The sequence below is a fragment of the Lates calcarifer genome, linkage group LG13, assembly GCF_001640805.2.
Source record: "Lates calcarifer isolate ASB-BC8 linkage group LG13, TLL_Latcal_v3, whole genome shotgun sequence".
Taxonomy (NCBI): Eukaryota; Metazoa; Chordata; class Actinopteri; family Centropomidae; genus Lates; species Lates calcarifer.
In genome coordinates this window covers 15,877,345-15,902,128 of record NC_066845.1, presented here as the reverse complement: position 1 = coordinate 15,902,128, position 24,784 = coordinate 15,877,345, and the positions used below count along the sequence as shown (strand labels likewise).

Sequence of the window (24,784 nt, the reverse complement as noted above, 5' to 3'; positions counted from 1 at the left end):
GCAATATGAAACTATCAAACATTTTTTGTGTCATTAATGCCATTCAATTCTTTCTTTGTTTAATTTTGTTTTTTTTCCAAAGCAGGATGGCAGTCTTCAGTGCCCAACATGCAAAACCATTTATGGGGAAAAAACGGGCACCCAGCCTCCTGGGAAGATGGAGTACCACGTCATCCCCCACTGCCTGCCCGGCTACCCAGACTCCAAAACCATCCGCATCGTCTATGACATTCCTGCCGGGATCCAGGTCAGAACTGTCTCACTTCGACAAATCTACCATGCTGCTTTTGAGGCCTGATCCGCTGTCTCTGCTCTATAAGTCTGTGCCTTGTCTACAACTGCTTCTTATCCGCTTAAGTTTGATGGACGGTTATCCGTGCAGGAAGGTGAAGTTGTTGGGGCTGTGTGAGTCACTCAGGAAACAGCATTCTTAAGGATCACGCAGCAGTTCTGACAATAGTGTTGCCGTGCCGTTCTGGGCAAAGACAGATGATTTCAGAATCTAAAATATGTGAGCGATACTATGATCGTATAAGACCATTTTCATTATCTAGTCATTTGATTTTTTTTCTGTAGTCATTTATATAAACAAATAAAACTGAGTTTAATTCAATAAAGGTCATTACAAATTTACGTCACATGCACAGTGGAGGAAAGAGGACGTTTTCACAACCTGGCCTTGTGTTGGTGTGTTGGTGGAGTTGAGAGGACTGCATATTTTATCCTCACTGCTGAGATGAGATTTAATAGAGTCAATAAACTGACCTTTTTCCACCAGAGGAGCAGGCTTAGTCTCCCAGGGGGGAGAGTATACCGGGGGGGAGGTCACCTGACCACTCAGGTCAGCACAGCAGCACGGCAACACTATTGTCAGGGAGCACTGCTGTAGGTCTCCTGCCTCTGTTTCTCCTCTCACTCTTCAGTCTAAACTCTGTACACCCTGATGGTTTCAGTCAGATTCAGAAACATGCAGCGCTTTAATGGACTTAAAGGACAACAGCAAAATAACAATGGGTCGTGTTGTTTGGTTGCTATCACCAAATTAGTGAGAATTATCACAGGCAATAAATATTAATATTATTATAGTTTTCTGCTGTCTTTCACTCAGATTGGTTTGTTAGTGGAAGATACATTGGTTCTATCACTTCAAGTACAGTTGTGTATCATTGGGCTACATGTTCTTCTCGTCTAATAAAGAGGGGAAAACAATCTGTCCAAGCAGTGTACTTAATAGAGGCAGAAGGATAGAGAGAAGGCTGGGAATAGCAGTTACTTGGTTGCAACACATTCTTAACTTCACTAGATTTAAGGAAAAGGAGGAAATGACCAATTTGTCACCACTGTATCTATGTGAAACTTTATCAATAAGTTTTATGAACATGTAAAGAAATAATTGGATATTTACAGTAGCACATCTCTCAAATGATTTTTACAATGGGTCGTTGCAAGCAGCATGAACAATAAAGCTCATCTTCCGGTTGCTGTTGACCTTTCCTACACAATTAAGTCACAATTGGATGAGAAGGAGTTGTAACGTTTGTTTTTGTTCTTGACATTTTCTCCAGACCAATGAGCACCCCAACCCCGGGAAGAAGTTCAGTGCGAGAGGGTTCCCTCGACACTGCTACCTCCCCGACAATGAGAAAGGCAGGAAGGTGAGCTCTGACAACTCTCTCAGGAAACGTGCTGGGTTACAAAAAGTCTCTTTATCTAGAGAGGAAGCTTTTCCACTTTCTCCACAGTCTTTGTTATAGAAACTGTCCTTTTACAGAATTTGCTCACTGATGTTATGATGAGCTTGTAATCAAACCTATTTCACTACTGGGGTTTGTCACTGGACCATGATTTTTGGGTTTGTTGCCATAGGAAATCCTATAATTACATGCATTTAAGTAAGACAGTCATGTTATTACTTTTTTCATACAATTACTCTGCTAATTTTTTTACTACAAATTGGCAGTTATAGCTTTGTTTGCCTTCAAAATCAGGGATTGTGATTCACAGTATTGTTCCTCCATTTCAGTAAAATAAAATTTCCCTTCTTAGCCACTTAGTTTCTCTGACACAAATACCTGTATAACTCAGCTTCAGTCTGATGTTCACATATTTGTTTCAGTAGTTGTACTGGCCTAGCTCTCAGAGTAGCATATATGATATGTCCAACCAGTTGTAACCCTTCCTCTCTTTTGTGTCTCTGCAGGTCCTGAAGCTGCTGATCATGGCCTGGGACCGACGCCTCATCTTCACCATCGGCACGTCCAGCACCACGGGCGAGTCAGACACGGTGGTGTGGAACGAGATTCACCACAAGACAGAATTCGGCTCGAACCTGACCGGCCACGGCTACCCCGACCCCAACTACCTTGACAACGTCCTGACAGAGCTGTCGGCCCAGGGGGTCGGTGAGGACAACCTGAAGGACTGATGACCAGCTGAGCTGGTAACACAGGAACACAACCCACCATGCCCCGCCATCTCCCAGAGAACAGGGACACTGCATGATGGGCCAACATGCAGCCAACAACTCTTTACTCCCCACAAACAAAAATACCCGGCAGAAGTGGTGGCAGGAGAACGACGGAAGCAGAATAAATGACGTGGTTATGATCAATGTTTTGATTTGTATAAGCTAAGATTTCCCTCATGCTGTCTCTTGATCCATGCCTTGAGCATGTTGCATTCATGCCAAATTTTCTCAGAGGTTTGAGGAATGTAGAAAGGTGAGACTTCTGTCTTGATGTTGGTAGCTGCAGGTAAGTGGTATTTATCCCCTTTTAGATTCAAACTAAAGCTGTTTCTCTGCACTTGGAGTAAAATGACGAGGGGCCCAAACTATACAAAGGCATATTTGTAAATGCTGAACTCCAGAATGCATGGCCCAGACTAACGCTGCATAATGAATGTTGAGCGAATATCTTCGACAGGGTGAGGTGTCAGTGGATCAGTTGTTGCTTGATATTGTGACGATACATTTAAGAGAATTTCAGCTTTACAAAAATTGATTATTCGCGTCCTCTTTTTACTCTAATTATTAATTATTGTCCTGTAACAAGTGGTTCCACTTGTTTTTGAAGGAGAGGATCTTGACTATGTTGATGTCATTTAAGGTTGCACTGGGCATATCTGACATTTTCCAGTTCTGGCACCACAGATCAGTTGTTCTGTGAAACGGAGGTGTGTTATGTAGTGCATGAAGTGGATTCCAGAGAGATAAAGGCTATGAAATATTAGTGTTTGGTAATAAATGTATGTCGTGTGGTTAACCTTGTGGGCTGTCTATGGGAGGAGACATGAAATAGATGAAACAAGCATCTCACCAGTCAGTTTGATGCTTGTTACAATGTGTTGTATCTCCAAAGGCTGAGGGGTTTGCTATGCTCCTAGGTCAAACTCATTTGTTTTGTTGACACACTGATGATGCTGACCTCTATGAATATAAAGCCCGCATTATTATTCCCCCTGTTGGAGCAAACCCAAGCGGCGGCACAATCCATTATGCTGACCGTACATACACGAAGGGTGAGTGTGTATGTTTTTGCGCTCTGAGGCATTAATACGCCAGCCTCAAGTCCTTAAGGAGAAAAGCTGAACACACTTCTCACAGATGGACGTTCTCCTCTTAAACACCAACAGTTTTCCCCTTTGAGATCTATCTCGGGCAGCACTAATGCTCGCCTGCAATCTGCAAGTCTCTTGTGAGCTTGTTTTGCTGCGAGACAGTGCACTGGGCTCTACTGCTTGTATGGTGAGCAGTGAAACATCTCATTTCTTGCGTGAGCTCACTCTGAGGTGTTTGGGCCGATCCTGATGTATTGCCTGGCCTCAGCTCTCCTCCTCAGCAGCAGAGCACTTCATTCTAGGAACCATGCAAATATCGGTCTAGTATGTAGTTGGCTGCGCCCCCCCCCAGATTTTATGCCCATGAGCAAAAGACTTTTTGAAAGTCCTTGGTGGAGATCGTGTGATGTTTCTTTACTCTGTGATAAAAGATAAGCCAGTGCTGCATAATTCTCCATAAATATATCTGATCAATTTTAATGAACGGGGGTGTTGATGTAAGGTTTATCATGTGGGCACCCAGCTGTGGGCTTAATTTTGGACTGAATCATAGTCTTCCATAGCACTTTGAGGCAACAGTTTTGTTTAATCAGTTGTTTAATTTTTAGGAAAATGTCTTAAATTGCAACTAAATCTGTCTTTTTTAAGTTGATGTTTATAAACTGGCTTGCAATGCTTTGAAAAAATATATAATACTATACATTTGCAGATGTGATATACCTTTAAATTCAAGCTCATTTTGAGTCAATGGTGTAAGTTTAATTTATTTTTATACTCTTCTATATAGAAAATATAAAGACTGGCCCACATATCTACACACAGGCACATATTAACATGAATACATAAAATCTGGCAAACTTTGCCAGGATGTCAGGGACTGTTGAAATATGTATGACATGTTATGGACGTCTTATATTACAAGTAGTCTTAGCGTATGCTGCTGTTGTTACCTTAATGTAGAATCTGTGTAGTTGGTCCCCTGTGGGACTCCAATAAATACAGTAAATGTGTCTGTATTATTGGTGGGGGAGCTTTAGCAGCATGAAGATGCCCCCCACCTCCCACCCCCCTCCCCAAATGGGCCATTTGTCTTTTTCTACTTGTCCAAAACATGGGAATGGATGCAGTCGGCAATTTTTTGTTCAGTCTGAAGATTAAAACAACCTGGGTTAAATATCAGCTGCAAATATTCACTGGGTTTGTTTTAGTCAACTGAAGCAACCGATTGGTGGGAAATCAGTCAGTCAGTCAACCAGATATAAGTGCACCAAATACATTTTATTCAAAAGCCCTGAAAAACTATTTTTGCTATGTCTTTATTGGCTTACTAGGTCTTTCATCAACACACAAAACAATTTTCTCCAACTGTTTTGGCTATTTTACATGATATTCTTTGTGTGTTTTTGTCCTTGCTTTTCTTATCATGTGTTCAGATATAGACTGAACCAGATTTTTGCCCCTCACTTAAGTTATTCGCATAAATTCCACCGCTGGACGGTTAGCGCACTTCATGTTGATTCACCTCAAAAAGCTAGGTAGCTAGGTACTTAGCTAGGTAGATAGCAAAGTATGCTACCTACCCCTAACTCCAAAGGAATGACAATGTTGCTTCATAACCTCTAAATGTGTTAAGAAGCAGCTGTTTGATTACAGGTCCACCAGATCAGTTTAAAAGTTGATGATATGTCAATGTTGTGTTCAAAACATGTTTCCACTGCACCCGTGGCCAAAAACATGAGTCATCGCAGGATAAAGTATTAAAGTTTTTTGTGGTTTTAGACTACTTGGCTGTTTTTTTTCTATTTCAAATTCCAACTCACTGGCTACACAAGCCAAAACTAACTAAACAAACTACTAAAAGTATTTGTAAGTGTGATTTTGACCCAGGGTTTGAAAACAGTCACTGTTTTGGCCTGTTCCATTTCAAGTTTTCTCCTTTGCACCTTTTTTGACGCCCTTTATAAAATGGGACAGCAAGAGAGAATGCTTCCAATCTATCAGGGAATTTTTTTCCATGTCGACTGAAGTTTCATTAACTCGAGAAATTCAAATGTTTGCTTCTTCGACTTTTCCTTTTCCATGTGTCGGTCTCGTAGTATGAACGATGCAGGCCCTTTAGACTTTTCAGGTGTGTACAGACTTCTATGGGAATGATGAAAAACGGTTTTGGTATTTGTCTGATTAAGGAGAAGAGAGAGATGGCGTTTATGCAATTTACTATTTTTAAGATCTAATACATGATTTATGTGTAGCAAGGAGGCTGGTTTAAATCACAGCGGATGTTTTCTTTAAAGGGGTGCCTACCTCCCGGTTTATAAACAAATGGGGTTGAAATCTGAGGATGTTCACATACTATGTATTAGAAAACATATATTTTTTGATGTCTTTTTTTGAATGATGATTGTCTCTAAAAGAACTATTACATAACATTGCTGTATTACTCTTGTTAAAATCCATTCCATACTATTTTCCTTTTGATTAGAAGTGAGATAAGGGGTGAAGTCACTTTGTCCTAACATACAAAGTATTTACAGTTGTACTCTCTTGTAGTGTCCACTGCAAACTGTACTTCTCTCTCTCTCTAAATGATACCTTAACATTTTGTGTGGATATACTGTGTGTTTGTACCTGTTTGTCCATGCGAGTGTGTGTGAATGTGTGCCAGGTGTGCGTCTCGTAGACGAAGCTTAGGTTCATGTCCTTTAAAGATACAGTAATGTTCTCCTAGAGGTGCATGTTAACCAAACTGTGAGCAAGTTTATTGACAAATGCATAGCTTTCTTTGCGTATGAAAACATCATAGCTTCTTTAGAAACGTCACCCAGGTCTTCTGGTGATTTAGCACTGTGTTTTAGCATCTTAACTCCAGTTAGTTAGAAAGGTTTTTATTCCTCGATCAGATTTGATTTCTAAAGATGAGGATGAGACAGCGTTTGGCTGCTCTCCTCACTCTTTCAACATGTGAAACATCTGAATGTTTTACATTTTAAGTGCCCATTTTAATTGACGTTTTCAAATCATGATTTTTGTGGTTTGATTTCTCTTAAGCAGTGTCTACATATTGCTATTTAAAATGGTTCACAAGGAGAAACTGAGATAAACTAAAAGCAAGATATAGAGAGACATTGATTAAACTATAAAGGGCTTCTTAATCTATCGGTCTTTATTGAATTGTGATGACCTTGTTGCATGTTTGTGTGTTTCTTGTGGAAAAATAAATGTGCCCTCGACAGGGTTAGTTTGTTTGACCTTTTGTCACCTTGGCTCTTCCTGGTTTTTCCCCCTCCTTCATTTAGCTCCACCATTTCCTCCTCCCGAGGCTGCTCTGTGCTCTGCACCTCGTTATATGGATATAAATGAGCTTTGCTGGAGCTGTGGAGTGCAGCAGAAACACTTCTCACTGGCAGTAAATTTGCTTTATGGTCATTTTTTTTGTCACTGGCTTCTGCATGTTGGTGCTGTGGTGAAGAGCTGTGGTCGGTGCATACTCAAGCGGGCCGCTCACCAAGGCCTGCGGGAGATCGGCTTCCCCTTTGACACACCCCGTCTTCCTTCCAGCACTGACCCAGCAGCTCAGAGGTCGGTTTCCTCTGAGTTCTGGTACCTAACCTCCCCTGCCCTGCCTCCTATCGTCACTCACCTCTCGTGCCTAATGAGAGCGCTAACAGGGAGACTGTGCTGCATCACTGCAGGTAGGTCTGCTCTCATTAGCATTTAAATAAGGCCGGGAGGAGGAACAGCTGCAAACATTGTTTGTGTGGCATAATTTAACATTAGATTGTGACTCCTGTTGGATGGTAAAGTCTGTGCTTATAGTGGTTTGATTAAATTATTCATTTGAACAAGGGGGTGGCGTGGTAACCATGACACTGTGAGGCTGCTCTGGGATCTGTCTGACACGTAATGACATTTCCTGTAATATTGTGAATGAATGAATGAATGTCATTGCCTGCTCTGACTCAGACTTTCCACTTTAAACTAACCAAGAGAGGACTGGACATGAGACAAATTAGATACTTAGCATTAATAAGTTCTGCACTTAATTCAACCCAGGTTAACTAGAATGGAAAAAGCAATGACTGCATTCATTGTACCCCTGCACAATGAATGCAGTCATTGCTTTTTTGCAGTCATTTTTTTTCGTTGTTGTTTTTTCCTGAACACAAATTTGACACTAGACACTAGCTGAAATAAGAGTTTACTGATTGAATAATACAGTTGTGTTTAGTTCACAGTAACAATCCACTTGGAACAAACCATCATGGTGTATTTGCAAAATAAAGTACAGGCAGTGTGTCATTCTTTTTTTGTCATAATAAGAGCCCTCATTCAGGGAATATAAAGTTCACAAACAACAGCTGATGTGTTCTCTAGTTTTAAAAAGACTGAAGTGGCAAATCAATAAAACAAATTTTGGAAAGCAGCAAATAGCAGAACACTTAGGAAATAACTCTGTATCAGTGTAGCCTATTGATTGTCGTGTCTGGCATGTGTACTATAGCTTTACACCCACGGTAGGAGGAATGTTTACTCCACACAACTGTAACAGAATAAAATGTAAACAGAGGCAGGGTGGCATGCTGAAGCTATCTGAGAGATCACAGATCTGATCTCCGTTACACTCAGTGACCTTCTGCGTTTCAGGGAAAGACACCGCACTGTACTACTCACTCTCCGGGAAATGGCTTTAACAACATGTGCGTGTACAGTTTTGTGTGTCTCACAGATAAAAAAAACTGATTGAGTGAGGGATTCTCAAAATTCATCTTTTTTCATTTTCTAAAAACTAATTTTGGCATTTCAAACATATCCTAACATTTGTGAGCCAAATGTAGTGGCACCAAAATCTCAAAAAGATGTAAACTTACCAAATGGGAGTAATAGTTACTTCTATTGTCTCATTTATATTAAAGACTGATCCTTTATGCTGTTAACGGGTAAATATTACCCACATGACTTTAGGAATGGCTACATCAAGTGTTTTTAAATATGCAAATTACATCAGAACCAAACATTTAAGTTGACTGGCCATAGCACCAAACAAAAGCACATAGTTTTGTATAAAGGGACCAAAGCAACGATTAAAATAATATTAATTTTGCTCACTGTACAAGCAGCATGACACTGTGGCATGTGCACCAGCGTTTCATAAATTCATTGTAGTATTGACCTATAATTTTAATGTCACTGCTACATTGCGGCCACGGTGATAAATTGCCTCAATAAAATGTCAAAACGTTGATAAAAGCAATGTCAAAAACACCTTACATTCAGGTACTGTAGATTACACTACAACAAGCTTTTTCTTTTTTTGCATAAAAATGTGTGACCGAGGTCCTGTACAGTATCTGAAAATATAAAAGCTTCTTTTCACATTTCACAACAAGTGGATGCAGGCCATGCAACAGATCGGCTGTTATCTACATAAAAAATATCAAGTCAGATCATGCTTCAAAAAGTCCCTCGGCCCCCTTTATTGTCAAGTATCATAATCTCTCCCCGGCGCTGTTGAAGTCAGTGGCACTCAGAGAATACAAAAAGATTCAAAGTGGCAGAATTTCCTTTGCTCTTTACAGCATGGGGGAATGTACTAAAAGGGCTGGGAGAGGTTGCACCCTGCGGCCACTTTTTCTCCCTGACAATCAAGAGAGTGAGTATCTGACGCTCACTTGTGTCGGTACAGGATGCTGCGATCCCCCCCCCACCCCCTTCCCCTCCCCCTCACTTCACGCATTAGTGGATCCTAGTCTACGTCGAGTCTAGGGATTCAGAATGACACTGGTGGCGTCCTCCTTTTCTCTGCGCTGGAAGGTGGCGTGAGCCTGCTCCAGATCCTCTATGACCGCCAGCAGCCGAGCGGCGACACTCTGACCCGGCTTCAGAAGCTGAACGTTGCATTCTGCACCGTCTATGACACAGAAAGTGACACAGTGCTGTCAAATAAAAATATAAAATCTTGATGAAAACACAGGGGCATCCTTCTATCTCGGCAGAAAATGCACAGTTTAGATGCAGCAGCTGCTGCCTCACCTGGGTGAATGTCAGAGCTGATCTGTTCTTTATTGCTTGATGTCTGATCGGCGTCTGGTATCTCCAGATGTTTTTTCCTGCAGTATCAGTCAGAGACATTAATCATATATGATCACTGACCAATCTCTAGAAGCCGCTTTGTCTTTTCACAGAGTGACAATTAAACATTTGGTTGTAATGTTAAGAAGCATCAGCAGTAACAGCAGAGCAGTGTTCTCCTGTGTTGCAACATAGACCTCTTGTGGCCAGTAGATAAACTGCACCCAGGCTGAGGACGTTGACAGACTTGTTTCCTCTACTGACCTGAGTTTATCTCTGCCCTGGAGAAGCTGCTTGTATATGGTCTGAGTCTCAACATCAGGATCCAGCGGGTCACTCCAGTCACCCAGAGTCACAGCTGAGTGGGTCCTACTGCAGCCTGTGACTGAGAAACAGCCTTTTACCTGACCTCATACAGGTAAACGTAAAATATCCTTCAACTTGACAATTTGAGGTACTACAAATACTACAAGTTTGTGCACTTTGAATGCAAAAAGCCCTAATTGTAATCAAACCCCAAATTCTGGCATTACTACAAGGAACCATACGTCATATGAACAATGTTCAGGACTGCAAAAAACTACACAAGAAATATAATCAGATGCAACTTTCAGACAGTGACAAGATGTAATTGGTCAGAGAAAATTACATTATGATTCTCTGAGCTTGTTCTCCAGTGAAGCAACAAAGACATGGCAGCTACAAATTGAGGCTTTAGTCATTAAATATGGATCGCCAGGAGCTTATTCGCTCTTTGAAGCCTGCTGCATGTAAGATGACCAGGAGTGAAGTAAGAAAGTATAATGTTGTGAACTAGATGTAAGCCTGCATGTTGATGGATAGCGCTGCTTATGCCCTGCAATGCTGTTGATTCGTGATAATCCCTCTGCAGGCTTCTTGGGTGTAATTGTAAATTGTGAACCATATTTTTCATACATGCTGACAAACAGCACAATAAAAACTTGTTAGATAGTTACACCGCACCCAGAGTACTCATATAGAGGGATTTCAAAGTTTGTGCAGCATCAGAGGTAATAAACGCAGGATTACCGGCACGGTCCGCCTGCAGGCAGCAGGTCCACTTGCCACTGCGATGAGCCCCTGGGTGGAAAGAGGGCAGCATGCGCTCATTGTAGATGCTGACTTTCCTTATCGCTGACAGCCACTGGTTCAGCTCATTCACGTTCTATTCAGATGAAGAAAATAAAACCCACCATGCTCCAATGAGTTTAGTGGTCTCTTAAAGTCATACTGAAATTAAACCATAAGAAAATACAATAATTAAATGAAGAAAAAAAATGTTCCCAGTATTTTTTTTAGCATAACTGTGAACTAAGAACAACGCAAACTGTCAAGTATTTAAGGAAATAATGTTTTGTCATGAACTTCTTTGTTGACTGGCTGCTATCAGTATCCATGCACCTTGCATTGGATGTACATGGTGTGCAGCTGTCCGTCGTTGTCCTGGGTGATGACCTGCATTACATTCTGCTGCTGAAAGGCATTTTCGTCCACCCTCTCCACGGCGCACACACACTGAATAGGGATTGAAGAGCGCACCTGCAACAATTTAGCCATAAACCACAGCACCAATTAACACAAGTATGCAGAGGTTGGTAATGGTGGCTCACAACTTTGCCTAAGGCAACTTTAGACTAAGGTTTAAGTGAAATAAAAGTGACATTTGATCATAGAGCAAATTAGGGGAGCAGTGTCTGATGCTGACATTTTTTTGTACGTATTAGGCTGGGAGGAACAGTGTGAGACAAGGAGGAAGTGAAGATGAGATCAGCATGGCAGCAAAGGCCACTTTAAAGTGTAAATCAGCCACTTCCAATAGGAGCTCGCTTCACCGAGACTGGAGTGCTCCAACATGGAGGAAAGGGGCCAAGACATTGTCTGTAATCTGATTTGCAATGTTAGCATGAATATCCACAGCCTTCAATTAACCCTGGCCTTTATTCCAGTCGCACAAAGCAGAGACTGGCTCAAAGAGAGGGCTTTTTACTGGGCTAGAGAGAGCCTGCTGCCCTCTCTCTCTCCCTCCTTTTCCCTCTCTCTCTCTCTCTCTCTCTCTCTCTCACAGTCTCTAGCTGGTGAATGAGAGGAGATCATTATCACAAGGCTAGGCACCACATGGTAATAACACTAATGATGTTCTCACAAGGAGATCAACACAAATACATTAAAGCAAGCTGGGGATGACTAAAATGTTTCCTCTTTTTATGAGCCAAGTTGCTAAACGTTCTTCAAAGGGCAGACACAGCGACTGATTCATCATCACAAGACCTATCAGCTCCCAATAATGGATGAGTCACTTTCACACGACTTTGAAGCTTACCCATCTATTTTTGACCAATATATAGGACAAAGAAAATCAATAATTATATACCTGGCATTTATTATTTATCAAGACAATGTGATCGATGACAGATTTAAGAACACTACTCAGCCAAAATAACACATTAACAAACTGTACGTTGGTGGAATAAAGGTTCTAGCCCACTGGTTTGGTACCAACCTGCCAATCAGGTGTCTTGGCGTAGGACAGCGTCTCACTTGTCAGCCAGAAGTAGCGTTTCTTGAAGGCAAAGCGGGACAACAGCTGAGGGCCCTCTGCCTTGTGTTTGTGGAGGTACCCCTCTTTAACTGTGACTGAGGGCATGAACACAGCCCTCTGAGGCACCTCGGACACTGCAGGGGGAGAATGGAAATTTGTAATGTACATGTATAGGCATGTTCATCCATATAGACACAAGGTGGTGCTGTGACAATAATCAAACAGAATGCATTTGATTGTTAAAGTGCATGTCTTTTATTTTTTAGCACTTTGTTACTGATGGCTCCTCAGCCCTCCTTCCATCACTACATGAAGGACAGCTTCAAAGAGGCATAACAAGCATCCACTTCTGTCCAACAAATCTACCTGAAGAGCATTAAATGTCAAACTGGCCTTTAAGAGAAAAGAGTGGGTGTGATGTGCAGAAGGAGGCTGAAACATGATATGTCAGAGGGGGAAGATGTTTCACAACAACAGCCTTACTGACACATGACGGTAAGAAAGCAGCCAAGACACGTTGGGTAACCAGTGTGGCGTGTACAAGCACCTGTGGCTTCTCACTCCAGCTCCCCGCCAGCTCATTAACCATGTCATCTCTTTTCTAGGGCTTCCAGCAAGTTATGAATATTTCACCACAGGGCTACAGTGTTGTTTCGCCTAATCCTGATATCAGCTTGGAAGCTGCTGGCAGCTGGTCTGTGTCTCATTTACAGCATTTAATTAATCAACAGCATGACCTCTGAACTTTTGATTACAAGTTTAATGGTGTGTTCACTGTTATCAGCCTTACCAATGTCATGATCTATGTCGATTAACTTGTCAAGGAAGTCTTTCACAGAGGCCACGCTGCGGAGGATGATGGGATGAAGAGGCGCCATCCACTGCTCCTTCCCGTGACCCAGCTGAAGGCCCAAGTTCCCGACACTTTGTAGAGCCTGGCGACCACAAAGACAAAATATCCACTCTACACTCACATCTTCAGCACATCAAATCACCGGCAACCGACAGAACTCAGTGTGAGTGACTGCAGATCTCAATGTCAGAGATCAAAAGGGTCCCTGAGGCCAAGCATGCTGTGAGGCCCTTTGTCCAGCCCACACCTGGCCTAGGGCGAAGAGGAAGTCCCTCTCTACGCCCCTCTCTGATGCTCGGCTTTGAACCGCAGTCTGGTTGCGGCTCGCACACAGGTAAAAATAGCCTGTTCCCTTTCTCTGTAGAGAACCCATGGCAACAGCACTTCAGCACCACGGACAGCAACCACAGAAGACACACGCTGGAGAGGAACAAGGTTTCGCTTTTCTTCTGATATGAAACCGTGACACACCTGTTTTTTTTAATGATATCAAGGGTGTTTATGCTAGTGACAGCTGGTAGTCATGTCCAGTCATGATGAGCTCTTACTTATATCCTACTGGTGACATTTCTGTCCAGTAACAAGTAATGTTGTTGTTGTTTTTTTTGCTCCTTTCTTTTGCAATTTGAGCTATTTCCAGTTGAAACAGGATGTTCAAGTCTTTGTAATATAAGAAGGTATTGTTCAAAGTTTTATGGCAAACAATGACACTGAAAAACACTGCATACTTTGTGTAGCTGATCAAACAATCCACTGTGCAGTGTTTTGCGTACACTCTTGTGTTATCATAAATTTACTTCCCCCTATACACACAGCACAGTGTACTTCTGCTTCATATTTGTTTTACAAATTAAAATTCCTCCCAGCTGGCAAACATGTAGCCTTGCACCCGCTGTGTCCACCTCTTTACTGTTTGTTTTTTTTTCTGCGCCTAAGTGTGATGTCTGGACATGAATAAATTATTCATAGCGATGTCTGTGTGTATGTCTGTGTTGTGCATCGTACCTTGGCCAGTAGTAACAGTGTTCTGCTTGTACGGGTGTCGGCGTGCTGGTCTCTCAGCTGGAACAGTTTCGGCGTGAGGATAGCAGGAGCAAAAAAACGCAGGAAGAAGAATCCACTGATGGCCAGATACTTCACATCCTGTAGAAACAGGGTGAATATGACAGGAAAGTTAATGAATCTGAGGACTGCATCACGGGTTAAGAGCAGTAGCTCAATGTGTAACATGTACAGCTAATGTAGAATGATTAAATCTCAACTATACAAGACCTATACATTGACAAGTTTAGGAAAGGTGTTTATTCTCAGCGCGTTTTGTTCCAGACTGACCTCATTCTCGGGTTCAGCAAATTGCTCCTCTACTCTCTTGTGCAGCTGTTTGAAGGCCACTCTCATGACAGGAGGACACTGATCGACTGAGCCCACAATTGATTCAATGATGCTGGTTAAATAGCCCTGCAGCATCTCCACACTGCTGTCCCGTACCTCTGCCTCTGACACTGCACCCTTAAATGAAATTCGTCTTTGGAGACAAAGAAAGATATTGTTAATGACTATGTCAGAAATCTCCAGAGTATACACAATCCTAAGACAAAGTGCCAGCCATTTTGTATGTAGATTCAAGTTGAATCATGTAAGGACCATACGAAATTAAGCACACTAATCAAATATATTCAAATTTACAACACCTCCTATAATATAACTGAAAATGTCATCACATGTTTGAGCGTGCAATTTCATAGACTGGACAGCTGAACACAGATATTGAGTGCTGGACTAACGATGTCCAGAGAGATAAACAGTATAAACAGGGTAAAAGGTGATGGCAGACAGATGTACTGCAGATGTAGGGGATGTTAGACCCTGGATCTCCCTCCATGTCAGAGATAGACATCTCAGGGGGCTCATGGCAGTTGCCAAGCAACAGCCTTCCCCCTTTTTACATTCTTTTTTTTTTTTCACTTTCTCACAGTGATGTCTTCCTCTCAGGGGTAAAGTGTAAAGGAAGCGGGCAGTCTCCTGTGGTAGCATTTCCATCCGACCATTTTAACGAACCCACCACCCAAAATCCCCCACTTGCCATTTGTGGCGTAAGACAAGAACCTGTGAAACAGATCTGGACTATTTTAGGTCAGAATACGACCATGGTACTGTGAGATCCAGGAGGATATGTTTTAGGTTGATTTTACCTTGTGCGGTTCAGGTCGATCTTACATGGGTCCAGCTCAATGTATTTCTTCTCATCGAAAATGCGGTTAATGATGGGCTTCAACACCTCATGCAGATACAGCATGCCAACAGCCTGACAGTAAAACAATACCATATGTTGAAGACATCCCATTTGCATTTATGTTATAAAGATTATTTTCTAAATGTGTGAACAGTAAGGTGTGGCGCAGCAGGGGTGCACTACTTAAAACATGATGCTTTCACGTACTATACGGACAGAAAAATCAATTACTTATGATTTCTCATGAAACAAAACACCAGATATCAACTCACCTTCATGAACTGCTCCATGGCCTTGGAGGCAAGTGAGTTAGAGCGAAATAAAGTGTTTGGATCAGCTGTGAGAGCAAAACAGAAAGGACATTAATTAGGTTTATAATAAATAATAAAGTTTAAACTAAAATAGAGCATATTAAATAATAGCAGGGATACAGCAGCTTAGATTTTAGAGAAACATGTTATGACCACTTTAAAAAGCAACAAGAAAAGTGTTTGTTGCCTACTGTTTCCATGCAATGTCTGTATGTCTGCTCTCTGTGAGGTTTTCCCCAGTCTCTCTTCTAATAAAGTTTTTCTTTGTGTGAATCAAGGGAAAAAAGACAGAGTGTTCAATTTACTTTACACATTATAAAGCCCTGTAGAGCACTCTCAACTATAAAACCCTCTGACTAAACTTGATTCAATTTTGTGTGAGTAAGTACACTCAATCAGATTTTCCACAAAGTCTGAAACAGAAAAAAAGAGAAATTGGGGTTATGGTACTGAACTGTCATTCCCCATCTGCATCTCCCATCATTTCCTGTCATCTTTTTATGGTTGTCTGTCTAATTAAAGCATACAATGCCTGAATCTGAGGTACGTCTGAGGACATGAACAGAAAAATGATTCCACCACCGTATTAATAGCTCCCAATGAATGTAATGAAGTAACATTTAAGTTTTCACTGAGCCCCTCATCAGGCCCATAATCATGCTTGATGAAAACGAGACTGAAACACTGCTTCATTAAATTAAGTGGAAGCTATTAATACACTATGTGGATCCTTTGTCTGTTTCTGACCTCAGCTCAGGTTTCTGGCATGGCGCACGACATAAACATTTTACGATATGTATACTCTCTCTCTACCTTTAGTTTGACATATGTTTATCAGCCAAGAACTCATCTGCTTTAGAAACACAGAGCTCAGTGTCACAAATGAGGGCAGACTGACCTTGCTGCAACAACAGTTAAATCCTTCAAGGTACTAAAATATCCATGGTGACAGGAGTGGGTTGCTGGGTAAAATAGTTTGCTTATAAAAATGAAGACCTATGGGAGAGGCTGAGTTTTCATTGCAACCCAGTGGGTGTACAGTACATTTTCCTTTCCTTACCCCTGCGCCCAACTTTAATGTCTGGCTGCTCACGGCATCTATTCTTGATCAAGCAGTTACCGTGAGGATCATGTGGAGTTGCTATGGAAACTTAGGCACTATGCTTATTATCTCAAACTACACCAACAGAACCCAAAGACCAGAGCACAACTCTGTGTGAATTATCATGGGGATGTGATGCGGAGGCAAAAAACATGACTAATCCAGACCTCAGAGGAGCCATGAAAAGACTGTTGGGTGAGTAAATAATTGGCATCAGGGTAGTAAATATAGTCCTGTTAGGCTTTAAATGCCCACACACAGACCATGACTGCAGCGCTCAGAGACCTTAATGTCATTTCAGAGATAAATAGCAGAAGCCCTCAGAGGGTCTCTAGAGAGTGGAGCAATTACAGCAAACTGGCATGTCCCAAACTGACTAATACAAATACTGACTAATAGAGATAAATGTAGATCTTATTCACACTGTGTATTCTGTGATCACAGTTGTCACATGTAAATTGGTTTGAGCTCAGATATGTAGGCATTAATGGTGAAAAAGTTAAATAAATCTGTCAGAACCGTTATTGTAGGCAGTTTTGACATGCTGTCCCTTTAATCTTACTAGTGTGGTTGACCTCCCGGGTGTTGAGGTAATCCAGGAAGGGCACGACCAGGCCCTGGCCCAGGTAGATCTTCACCAGGGTCATTGCCACATCTTGACGGCTCTCAACTGTGGTCACCTCCTCCAGCATGGTCAGAGCACTGCTGTCCTCCACCTGGTGGGAGGATGAGTCAGGTTATGGGCAGAGAATTTGTGTGTCACTGGAAGGGCAACGCAGGGTAAATGAGTCAGGTAGAGTGAGGATAACTGTGGATTAGCTAAAGGGAAAACACTATATACTGTATGTACAGCAGTCTCTCGACACAGAACAACATTTAATATACAGGTGTGCACATTTGGCTTTGGGGACTGTAGCCACAAAGATTTTTTTCTTTAAAGTAGCGCTGCATTGCATTTTAAGTGAACAGTGTTGTATTACATCTTCAATGAATGTAGGCAAGACCAATCAGAGAGGGTTTACAGGAAAATAGGTTGAAATTCTCGCATCTTATTGGCTGGCAAGTCTTTGTCAGTTCCTCAGTTGATGGGGTTACTATGCCAAAGGAAAAATGGATTTATGCAGATTCTTCACTGGGGGGGTTGAAACTAAAGCACGAACAAGGTTGAGTCGTAACAATACTGAAGTAGGCTAAATATAACAGGATAACATATTTTCTTAAAGAAACAGAATTCAGTCACTGTCTTCATTTTTCCACAGGTAACAATATTTTCTCATGTTTTACTACCTGTACCACTGAGGTAGGAATTCTGATTCATATTGAGTAAGTCCATTAGCAATGAGTTATTAATGTTTACTCAATCAATTTGACTAGTAACTGTTTTCAACTCTCTTTCATTAAACTGCCATTGTATTACAGGTTTTGAGAATTTTCCGTCATGTGGATTAAGTAATAACAGTAGTAGGTATCTGATGTAACCCTCATTTTGGTTTGAGACATTTGAGTGGCTGGAATATTCACATGCAGATTATATGGTAAATCAAATCCAAACCATTCCTTCCTTCTCCAGTTTTCACATTCTGTAAGCAATGTGTGCTGCTACCGATGGTTAACAGTCCAGCCAACACCCCTGACTGAGCACATGAATATCAGCACTGAGGAGGAGTTGTGATGCCGACCTCTGTGGGGGAGATGACTGACTCAACCAGAAGGTCAATGAGGGGCTGATAGTACACAGATGGCAGGATCCGATCCTCCACCAAACGCACCTTCAGACGCAGCGCTCCCAGCTTGCCACTGGATGCAAAGAAAAATACCACAGAATCTCAGATTTTCCACACAGTTTGATCTTATGCTGATGTAAAGCTCAATTAAAGATCCTGGAATGGAAGGAAAATGTGCCTGAAAGCACCCAGGACATTTTTTATATAAAATAAAAGAATTAAAGGTTAGATTATTTGAATATACACAAGCTCCTTACTTTCTTTTTTTTCTGTAAGTGAAGATAACCAAACACTGGTTATGGCTTTGTTTACAAATTGTAATATGATGTGTGTGAAGTCCACAGGAAATTGTAAATAAAAGGGCAGGGAACTGATTAAATGATTAAAGTATAATTACATATAAGTGCATCTCTTACATTTTCTTGTTAAATGTCGAGTGTTTACATGCACACTGATATCCTGGTTATGATTGAGTTTTTGCAGCATCCTGGTTATGTTTTGTGCACGAACCATCTCATAATGGATAAAAAATAAGAATAAGATCAAAACCAGGATAAGATACATATCCAAGATACTACTGTGCACGTGACCGCACTTTAGATTATTAAGGTGAAGTCCTGATAACATCAGATCAAAGAGTAATTTGGTAAATATTTGATTTAATATTATACCAGGCTTTTGTCAATGTGGGAATAACATTTCTAAACCCACTGTTAAGGGGTTCTTATAGTAAAGGCAAAGGGGTATGTTCACACTGCTTTCCCAAACCATTAGTTGTAACAGATAGTCCAGGAATATCTGTTGCAATTACGTCTGTTTTTTTACTGTTGTGAAAGTAGGCCTCTTACCAATTTCTATTCAGCAGTAATGAATCATAATGAGTCATTTCCTAATGAACCTCTGAGATTCACTTTACTTTGACACTATCCTTTCGCAGTACACTCTTTGTTCTAAAATTATCTCAAGGAACAGATGCTGTCGGAGACCTGGCTATACACCTGTGAGTGTTCATTTAAATGCATGAAAGAGAGCATGGAGGGGGAACAAATACTTTCCTTGGGTGCATTTAAAAAAGAAAAAGACAGTGACTGCTACAGTGAGTCTTAAGAGGTTTCCAAAAGCAAAATGCTTGCCTCAGTCATACAAGCACTCAAACTCACCACAGTGTACAAATAATCACACCCATAATCCTCACCCAGCATCAACCTCATTGTTTCCCAAGGGTAGCAAACGAAACCAGCCCTCTAACAGAGGAGTCTTGTGCAAACAAGCAAAAGGAATTTCCACCTGTGGAAAGAGGAGCAAACAAGGATACAGGCAAGAACAATAACTTTTTAAGGAATTATATGGTGGGAAATATTGTACTCACAGATTAAACATATTTTTTAAAGCTATTATGTTGTGAAATCTATACAATATGAGGTATTATTATAATTTTGGGATCCTCACCTTTCCCAGAAAGTCATTCTTGCCCACCATGTCCCAGTCCCAGACCTCCACAGTGACAGTTCCTTCCTCACTCAGCTCCTCTGGATCCAACTCCAGCTCCAGAGTCTCTCCCCAGTGAGGGAAACGGGTTTTCTTGATAATCTAAAATGCAGCATTTGGGGTCATAAGAGATCTACAATCCTCAATCCACTTCCTGTCACCTCAGCTCACTCAGACAGACAATCAGGCTATCAAGCAACCATTACTTACAATGGTATAACTGATACTTCTGGCTCCACTGAAACCAAAACATACTGTACAGGCATGCACGCAGAGCTCACCGAGGTCTCTGCACTGTGGTTGTTGAAAATAACTCTTGCGAATGGATCAGAGGTTCCGGAGATGTCTCTTGGAGCCAAATCTCTGTGGGTATCACCACACCAAAAGACAAGATGACTGATCAATACACTAAAGTGCTAAACAAACTCCCATTACCTGTTCTGCAAATTAAATCAGTGAGGGACAGTGAAGAAAAAGCAGCCAAAGCACTACTTTTTCCACTTGACCTTATTCTTTCAAAGTTAATTCACATTCATCGCAGCATGTTTGAATAACACGGTGTCAAGCCCTGATTGACATGCTCATTAGTGCCCTGCCTGAGAGGGAGAGATTGTAGCCTGGGACGCACAGATGGTACAGTGAATGGTGTGATAGTGGCAGCATGACTCAAGAGGGGAGTGTGGAGGCCTGTGGGGTGATGGTGATAAGATTTCAGCTCTGAAACAGTGATGGCACTGCCGGGTCTGAGCTACAGAAACGTAACTTAGGATCCACTTTGATCATTTTAAATCTATGTATAAAGATGACAGCATGATAGTCTCGCCATTTGCAACTACTGTACATTTACACTTGCTTTTATAGTCTAACGAACCATCTGGTCACAAGCCTGCTACTCTAATGTTTAGCTCATCACTGTTCATCTTTATCTCTGAATGAGATCATTTTCTGCACATTTTTTTAAGCTCACAAATATTTTACCTGGCCTCAATGACTTGACACCGCAGGCTGATCTTCTCTGTATCTTTCAGCAGCTCCAGACTCAGATGGATCTCTCCTTGGACTTCGTCATCAGGATCGACCCTTGTCAGGTTCAGCCAACTATCCAGCCCTGCCCACGCCACACAGAGAGATGTGAGTAATCAAAACAACAACACCACATCCAATGTGGTCTGTACTCATTTTTTTATATCGGACATAAGCAAGGGCACAGTGTCAAGGCCAGACTGTGAGAAGATTCCTGCGAGGGAGTAACTGACTCAGTACCACCCTGTAGCAATGAATCACACGAGGCCACGCCAGGTGGCTTTCAAGAGATCCATCAGTATGCAGCAAATATATCCCAATAAACACTGCGAGCAGTTTTATAAAACTACAACAGCATCACGCCATACCATATTTTAAATGACCTCTGTTCTGCCAAGACAGCATAGAAAGTGCTAGAGTTCGTGCCAAGGTAAACATTGTGACTAATTTCTTAAATGCGAGAGCCTCTGTGAGAGAACCAAACATTAAATGGTTTGAGGCCATTTGAAATGCTTTGGTTGTTCTCCTCATTTTACAGCACTGTGGGCTTCCACACAAACAGAGGGTTTGCAATGCACGGTGAAAAATACCAGAGTTTATGCAGGCAAGCACCAGAAGAGCCATCATAATAACAGATTTATCAACGTGAATGTCGATTTCACCGCCTCTGAGTTAGAATTTACACAAGCGGAACAGACTCCGAAGTGATTTATCAATGTGAGCAAATCAAATTAAATGTGTGAGAGTACACTGAGAAACATTCCCACAGTGTGTGTCTAAATAAAGCCATGTCTTCTCAATCACTCAGACCTTTGATTTGGTCATGGGAATCCATGTATGTTTAACCTCTGAGCTCTGGTCATGCACCCATCCTGTCACAGGCTGATGCAGATTTGTTCAGTCATACCTTTAGACTGAGATCCAATGGCTTCTTTACTCAAAGTAATCTTTCCAATAACATCGTCGTGGCTATAGAAAAAGATCAAAGAAGAGATTATTAGATAGAAGCTATTGAAAATACTATCAAAGATGTTTGATCTTGGTGGAGTTAAATGAGGTGAATCTGAAGGCAGAGTAATTAGAGAACTGGTGGTCACAAGAAGAGGAGAAAAAAAACAACCTTTAATCACTCAATCTGGACGACCATCTGTCTGATGATGTTTGTTTATTCAAAGCTTGGAGTTTTTTTTCCCAAAACATTTAAATTGTACATGAGGTTTTAACCCAAATATATCAATTCAAGAGCCAAGTTAAGCAAACACTGATGACTTAGAGGACTGTAAATCAACTGCCAAGCTCCGTCAGGAAGGAGCAGTGGTTGAATATAGAATCATTTTGGAACAGCTTTGAATGACAGTGTTACCCGATGGTGTCCTCATCCATAACATGAAAGGAGAGTGAATGGAAACCCATAGGGAGGTGCAGCGTATACTCTTCACCCCAAAATGGATTGAGGTTCTTCCACACCGTGGCAGTCCTGAAAAGAGAGGATTCACATGTTTGCTAACACAGCCTTACACAGAAACGTATCACACAAAGATGTGCATCAACAGATACCAGCACATTAATAACAGAAATCAGAAATGACTGTATAAGTGGCTTCTTAAGCATATCAGAGGGTAGAGAGATCATATGCTTTTCGAGTAATGTGCAAAAAAATACTAGGGTGAAGAATGGGTGATTAATGGAATAGGAAAGAAGAAAAAACATAGGTCTCTACTCAATATAATATTAATGTCTGACTTACTTTTATCAAAATTTTGCATACATTTATTCAGATGGAACAATCTGCAAAATTGTCTGCTCAGATTTGTAGTCTTCTATACATATTCTGTGATCAGTAGTTCCTGGTTTAAAGTCATTATTTTGCCAGTTTTATGGCTGATGTGTTTAGAAAACATCTAAGGGGTTTATACAAAAACAAGTTTATATTTCTTAAGGTAAGGTATCGAAAAAGCAATGCTTTGGCATAAATACCAGTCATATACTGTATTATCGATAGTATTAGAAGATTTCAAAACCTACAGATCATTGCAGAGCTCTGTATGCTGTTCTGTTTCTACGAGTGTGCTGTGCCCATTATTTCCCACCACAATCTACCAGCCACATCATCCATGAACATCACACTCGAGGAGTCAGTTGGCCAGTAACACTACAAGTACAAGATAATTAGCGTGAGTGTCTGCAGTGAATCATTGTGCCGTTTTCCCTCAACATGCCAGATGGAACAATAGCCACTGAATTCACCCATGTTCTTGTTAAAGGCAGCAACAAACGTTTCCTCTAAAAGAACTCTGGTTTACTGTCAAAATGCAGCACCTGGAAATAAATATATAATGTGCTGTACAGTATGGCTGCTATTGAAAATAAACACCTTTTAATTGAACACTTTGAAGGATTAAATTATCTGTACTTGTGCACTCATATGGAGAACACCTCTGAAGTGGTGCATTCTGCTCCCAGCTCTCAGCATCCTCCTTGCTTACACCGGGAGCTCCCTGCAATAATTGATGCACCCTCTCCATGGTTACCTGCGGGTGTTTTAAAGGCCAGACCAGTATCAGGTTCTCTCAGGTTCTGTGTTGGAGGGGCCACACTGTGGGCACCAACACACTGATCACACATGCTCCACCCTGGTTTACATGTGCAGAGTAGCGGGAGCCTCAGCCAGAAAACTAATCTAATGCAAATGTACAAACTGTGATAAATCTGAGCATTTAGATTATAAGCAACAGATATGCTCCAGCTGTAGCTGTACATAAAACAAGATATATATTAATAAAAAACATCTAATGCAGATATTAATTCATAATAGGACAGAACTCACCTGGCCACAACTTCATTGTCAACTTTTACAATGCAGTATGGATCACTGGTTCCAGAGCTTAAGATGACAAAAAAAAAGAAATGACAACATGAGACATATTAGCATTGGCAATTAGTCTGATGGTAAACTCAATCTAATTTTACCTTGTCTCTAGTTAAATATGCTGAGGTAAATTTGAGTACAGAGGCATGACTGTGTCACCCTTAATTTTCTTCAACTAATTTACAGGAGACAACGTACCCGAATTCAAATGTACATAAACATATTTCAAATGTAGGCTGAACTTTACTTAGAAAACTGACCTGATAAGTAGCTGCTAAACAGTGTTGAGGTTGTATATATTCTACGAGCTGAGACTTGACCACAGAGGCACATGCCATTCAGAAATTACTTACACGTCTTTGGCCGGGAGGTTCCTGCCCTCGACAATTCGAAAATAAAGAGATGTGTTTTTGGCCATTTTCAGTCGAGTGAGCTATTAGTCCAATTTCTCCTATGTTCCCATACGCGCTCTTATAAATAGTGCTCTTCCCCTCCGCAACTGAGTTTTCTTCATTTCATGGCACCTTCGGCGCGTGACGGCGCACAGCTCACCAGTAGCGCGCGACACAGGCGCGCATCCAACCCAGTCAGCCCAGCAGGTGAAACCATTCAGTCTATGGGTGAAACGCTGTGGGGCAGCTCCACCGTTTTGGCGTCGTCAGTCTTTTTCCAGCTCTTCTTCTTTTAAACGAGCCGAAGGGATGAACCATTAAACAAATCCATTATGAAATAAACATGACATGACATGAATAAACTGCATTCACAACAGGACTAAAATAATTTGTTTTCATATCTGACATCGTTCACTATCGGTTCGTAATTGACGTTATTGCCCTTTTGCCTACGCTGTCGTACTAATTTGTAATACCCGTAAATGTATGGTCACACCTGATGTATGGTCCTCAGGAGCGTCTCTTCTTTGATAAAATGCGCCCCCCTGCGAGCGTGTTGAGCTACTGCTTGCGACTTTACAGACAGGCATCTTTGCAGCCAG

General features: G+C 41.4%; 2 protein-coding genes across 8 annotated transcripts in view; one reads left to right on the top strand and one right to left on the bottom strand.

The window, feature by feature from the left end:
- Positions 1–6,806, top strand: part of LOC108878309 (E3 ubiquitin-protein ligase DTX1) — a 42,036-nt gene extending 35,230 nt beyond the window's left edge. For all 6 annotated transcript variants that reach the window (XM_051075081.1, XM_051075080.1, XM_051075079.1 and 3 more), the window contains 3 exons: positions 86–247; positions 1,566–1,655; positions 2,201–6,806. In XM_051075081.1, coding sequence (XP_050931038.1) covers positions 86–247; positions 1,566–1,655; positions 2,201–2,425 — 477 coding nt within the window. In that variant the 3' untranslated portion in view covers positions 2,426–6,806. The remainder of the gene's footprint in view (positions 1–85; positions 248–1,565; positions 1,656–2,200) is intronic.
- Positions 6,807–7,743: 937 nt separating this feature from the next.
- Positions 7,744–24,729, bottom strand: LOC108878306 (rasGAP-activating-like protein 1). 2 transcript variants are annotated; one of them, XM_018668873.2, is made up of 22 exons: positions 24,679–24,729; positions 24,144–24,471; positions 23,749–23,805; positions 22,285–22,398; positions 21,829–21,890; positions 20,877–21,006; positions 20,180–20,261; positions 19,860–20,000; positions 19,606–19,697; positions 18,366–18,483; positions 17,249–17,402; positions 15,546–15,610; positions 15,233–15,345; positions 14,373–14,565; positions 14,046–14,183; positions 12,978–13,122; positions 12,149–12,321; positions 11,050–11,187; positions 10,678–10,813; positions 9,892–10,012; positions 9,589–9,665; positions 7,744–9,466 (listed from the first exon to the last, which is right to left on the bottom strand). In XM_018668873.2, exons 2-22 carry the CDS (start codon positions 24,206–24,208, stop codon positions 9,318–9,320), a joined length of 2,463 nt encoding a protein of 820 aa, XP_018524389.1. In that variant the 5' UTR covers positions 24,209–24,471; positions 24,679–24,729; the 3' UTR covers positions 7,744–9,317. The 2 variants fall into 2 exon arrangements, with proteins under 2 accessions (XP_018524389.1, XP_050931035.1); XM_051075078.1 differs by having other exon boundaries at positions 24,144–24,693.
- Positions 24,730–24,784: the final 55 nt, after the last annotated feature.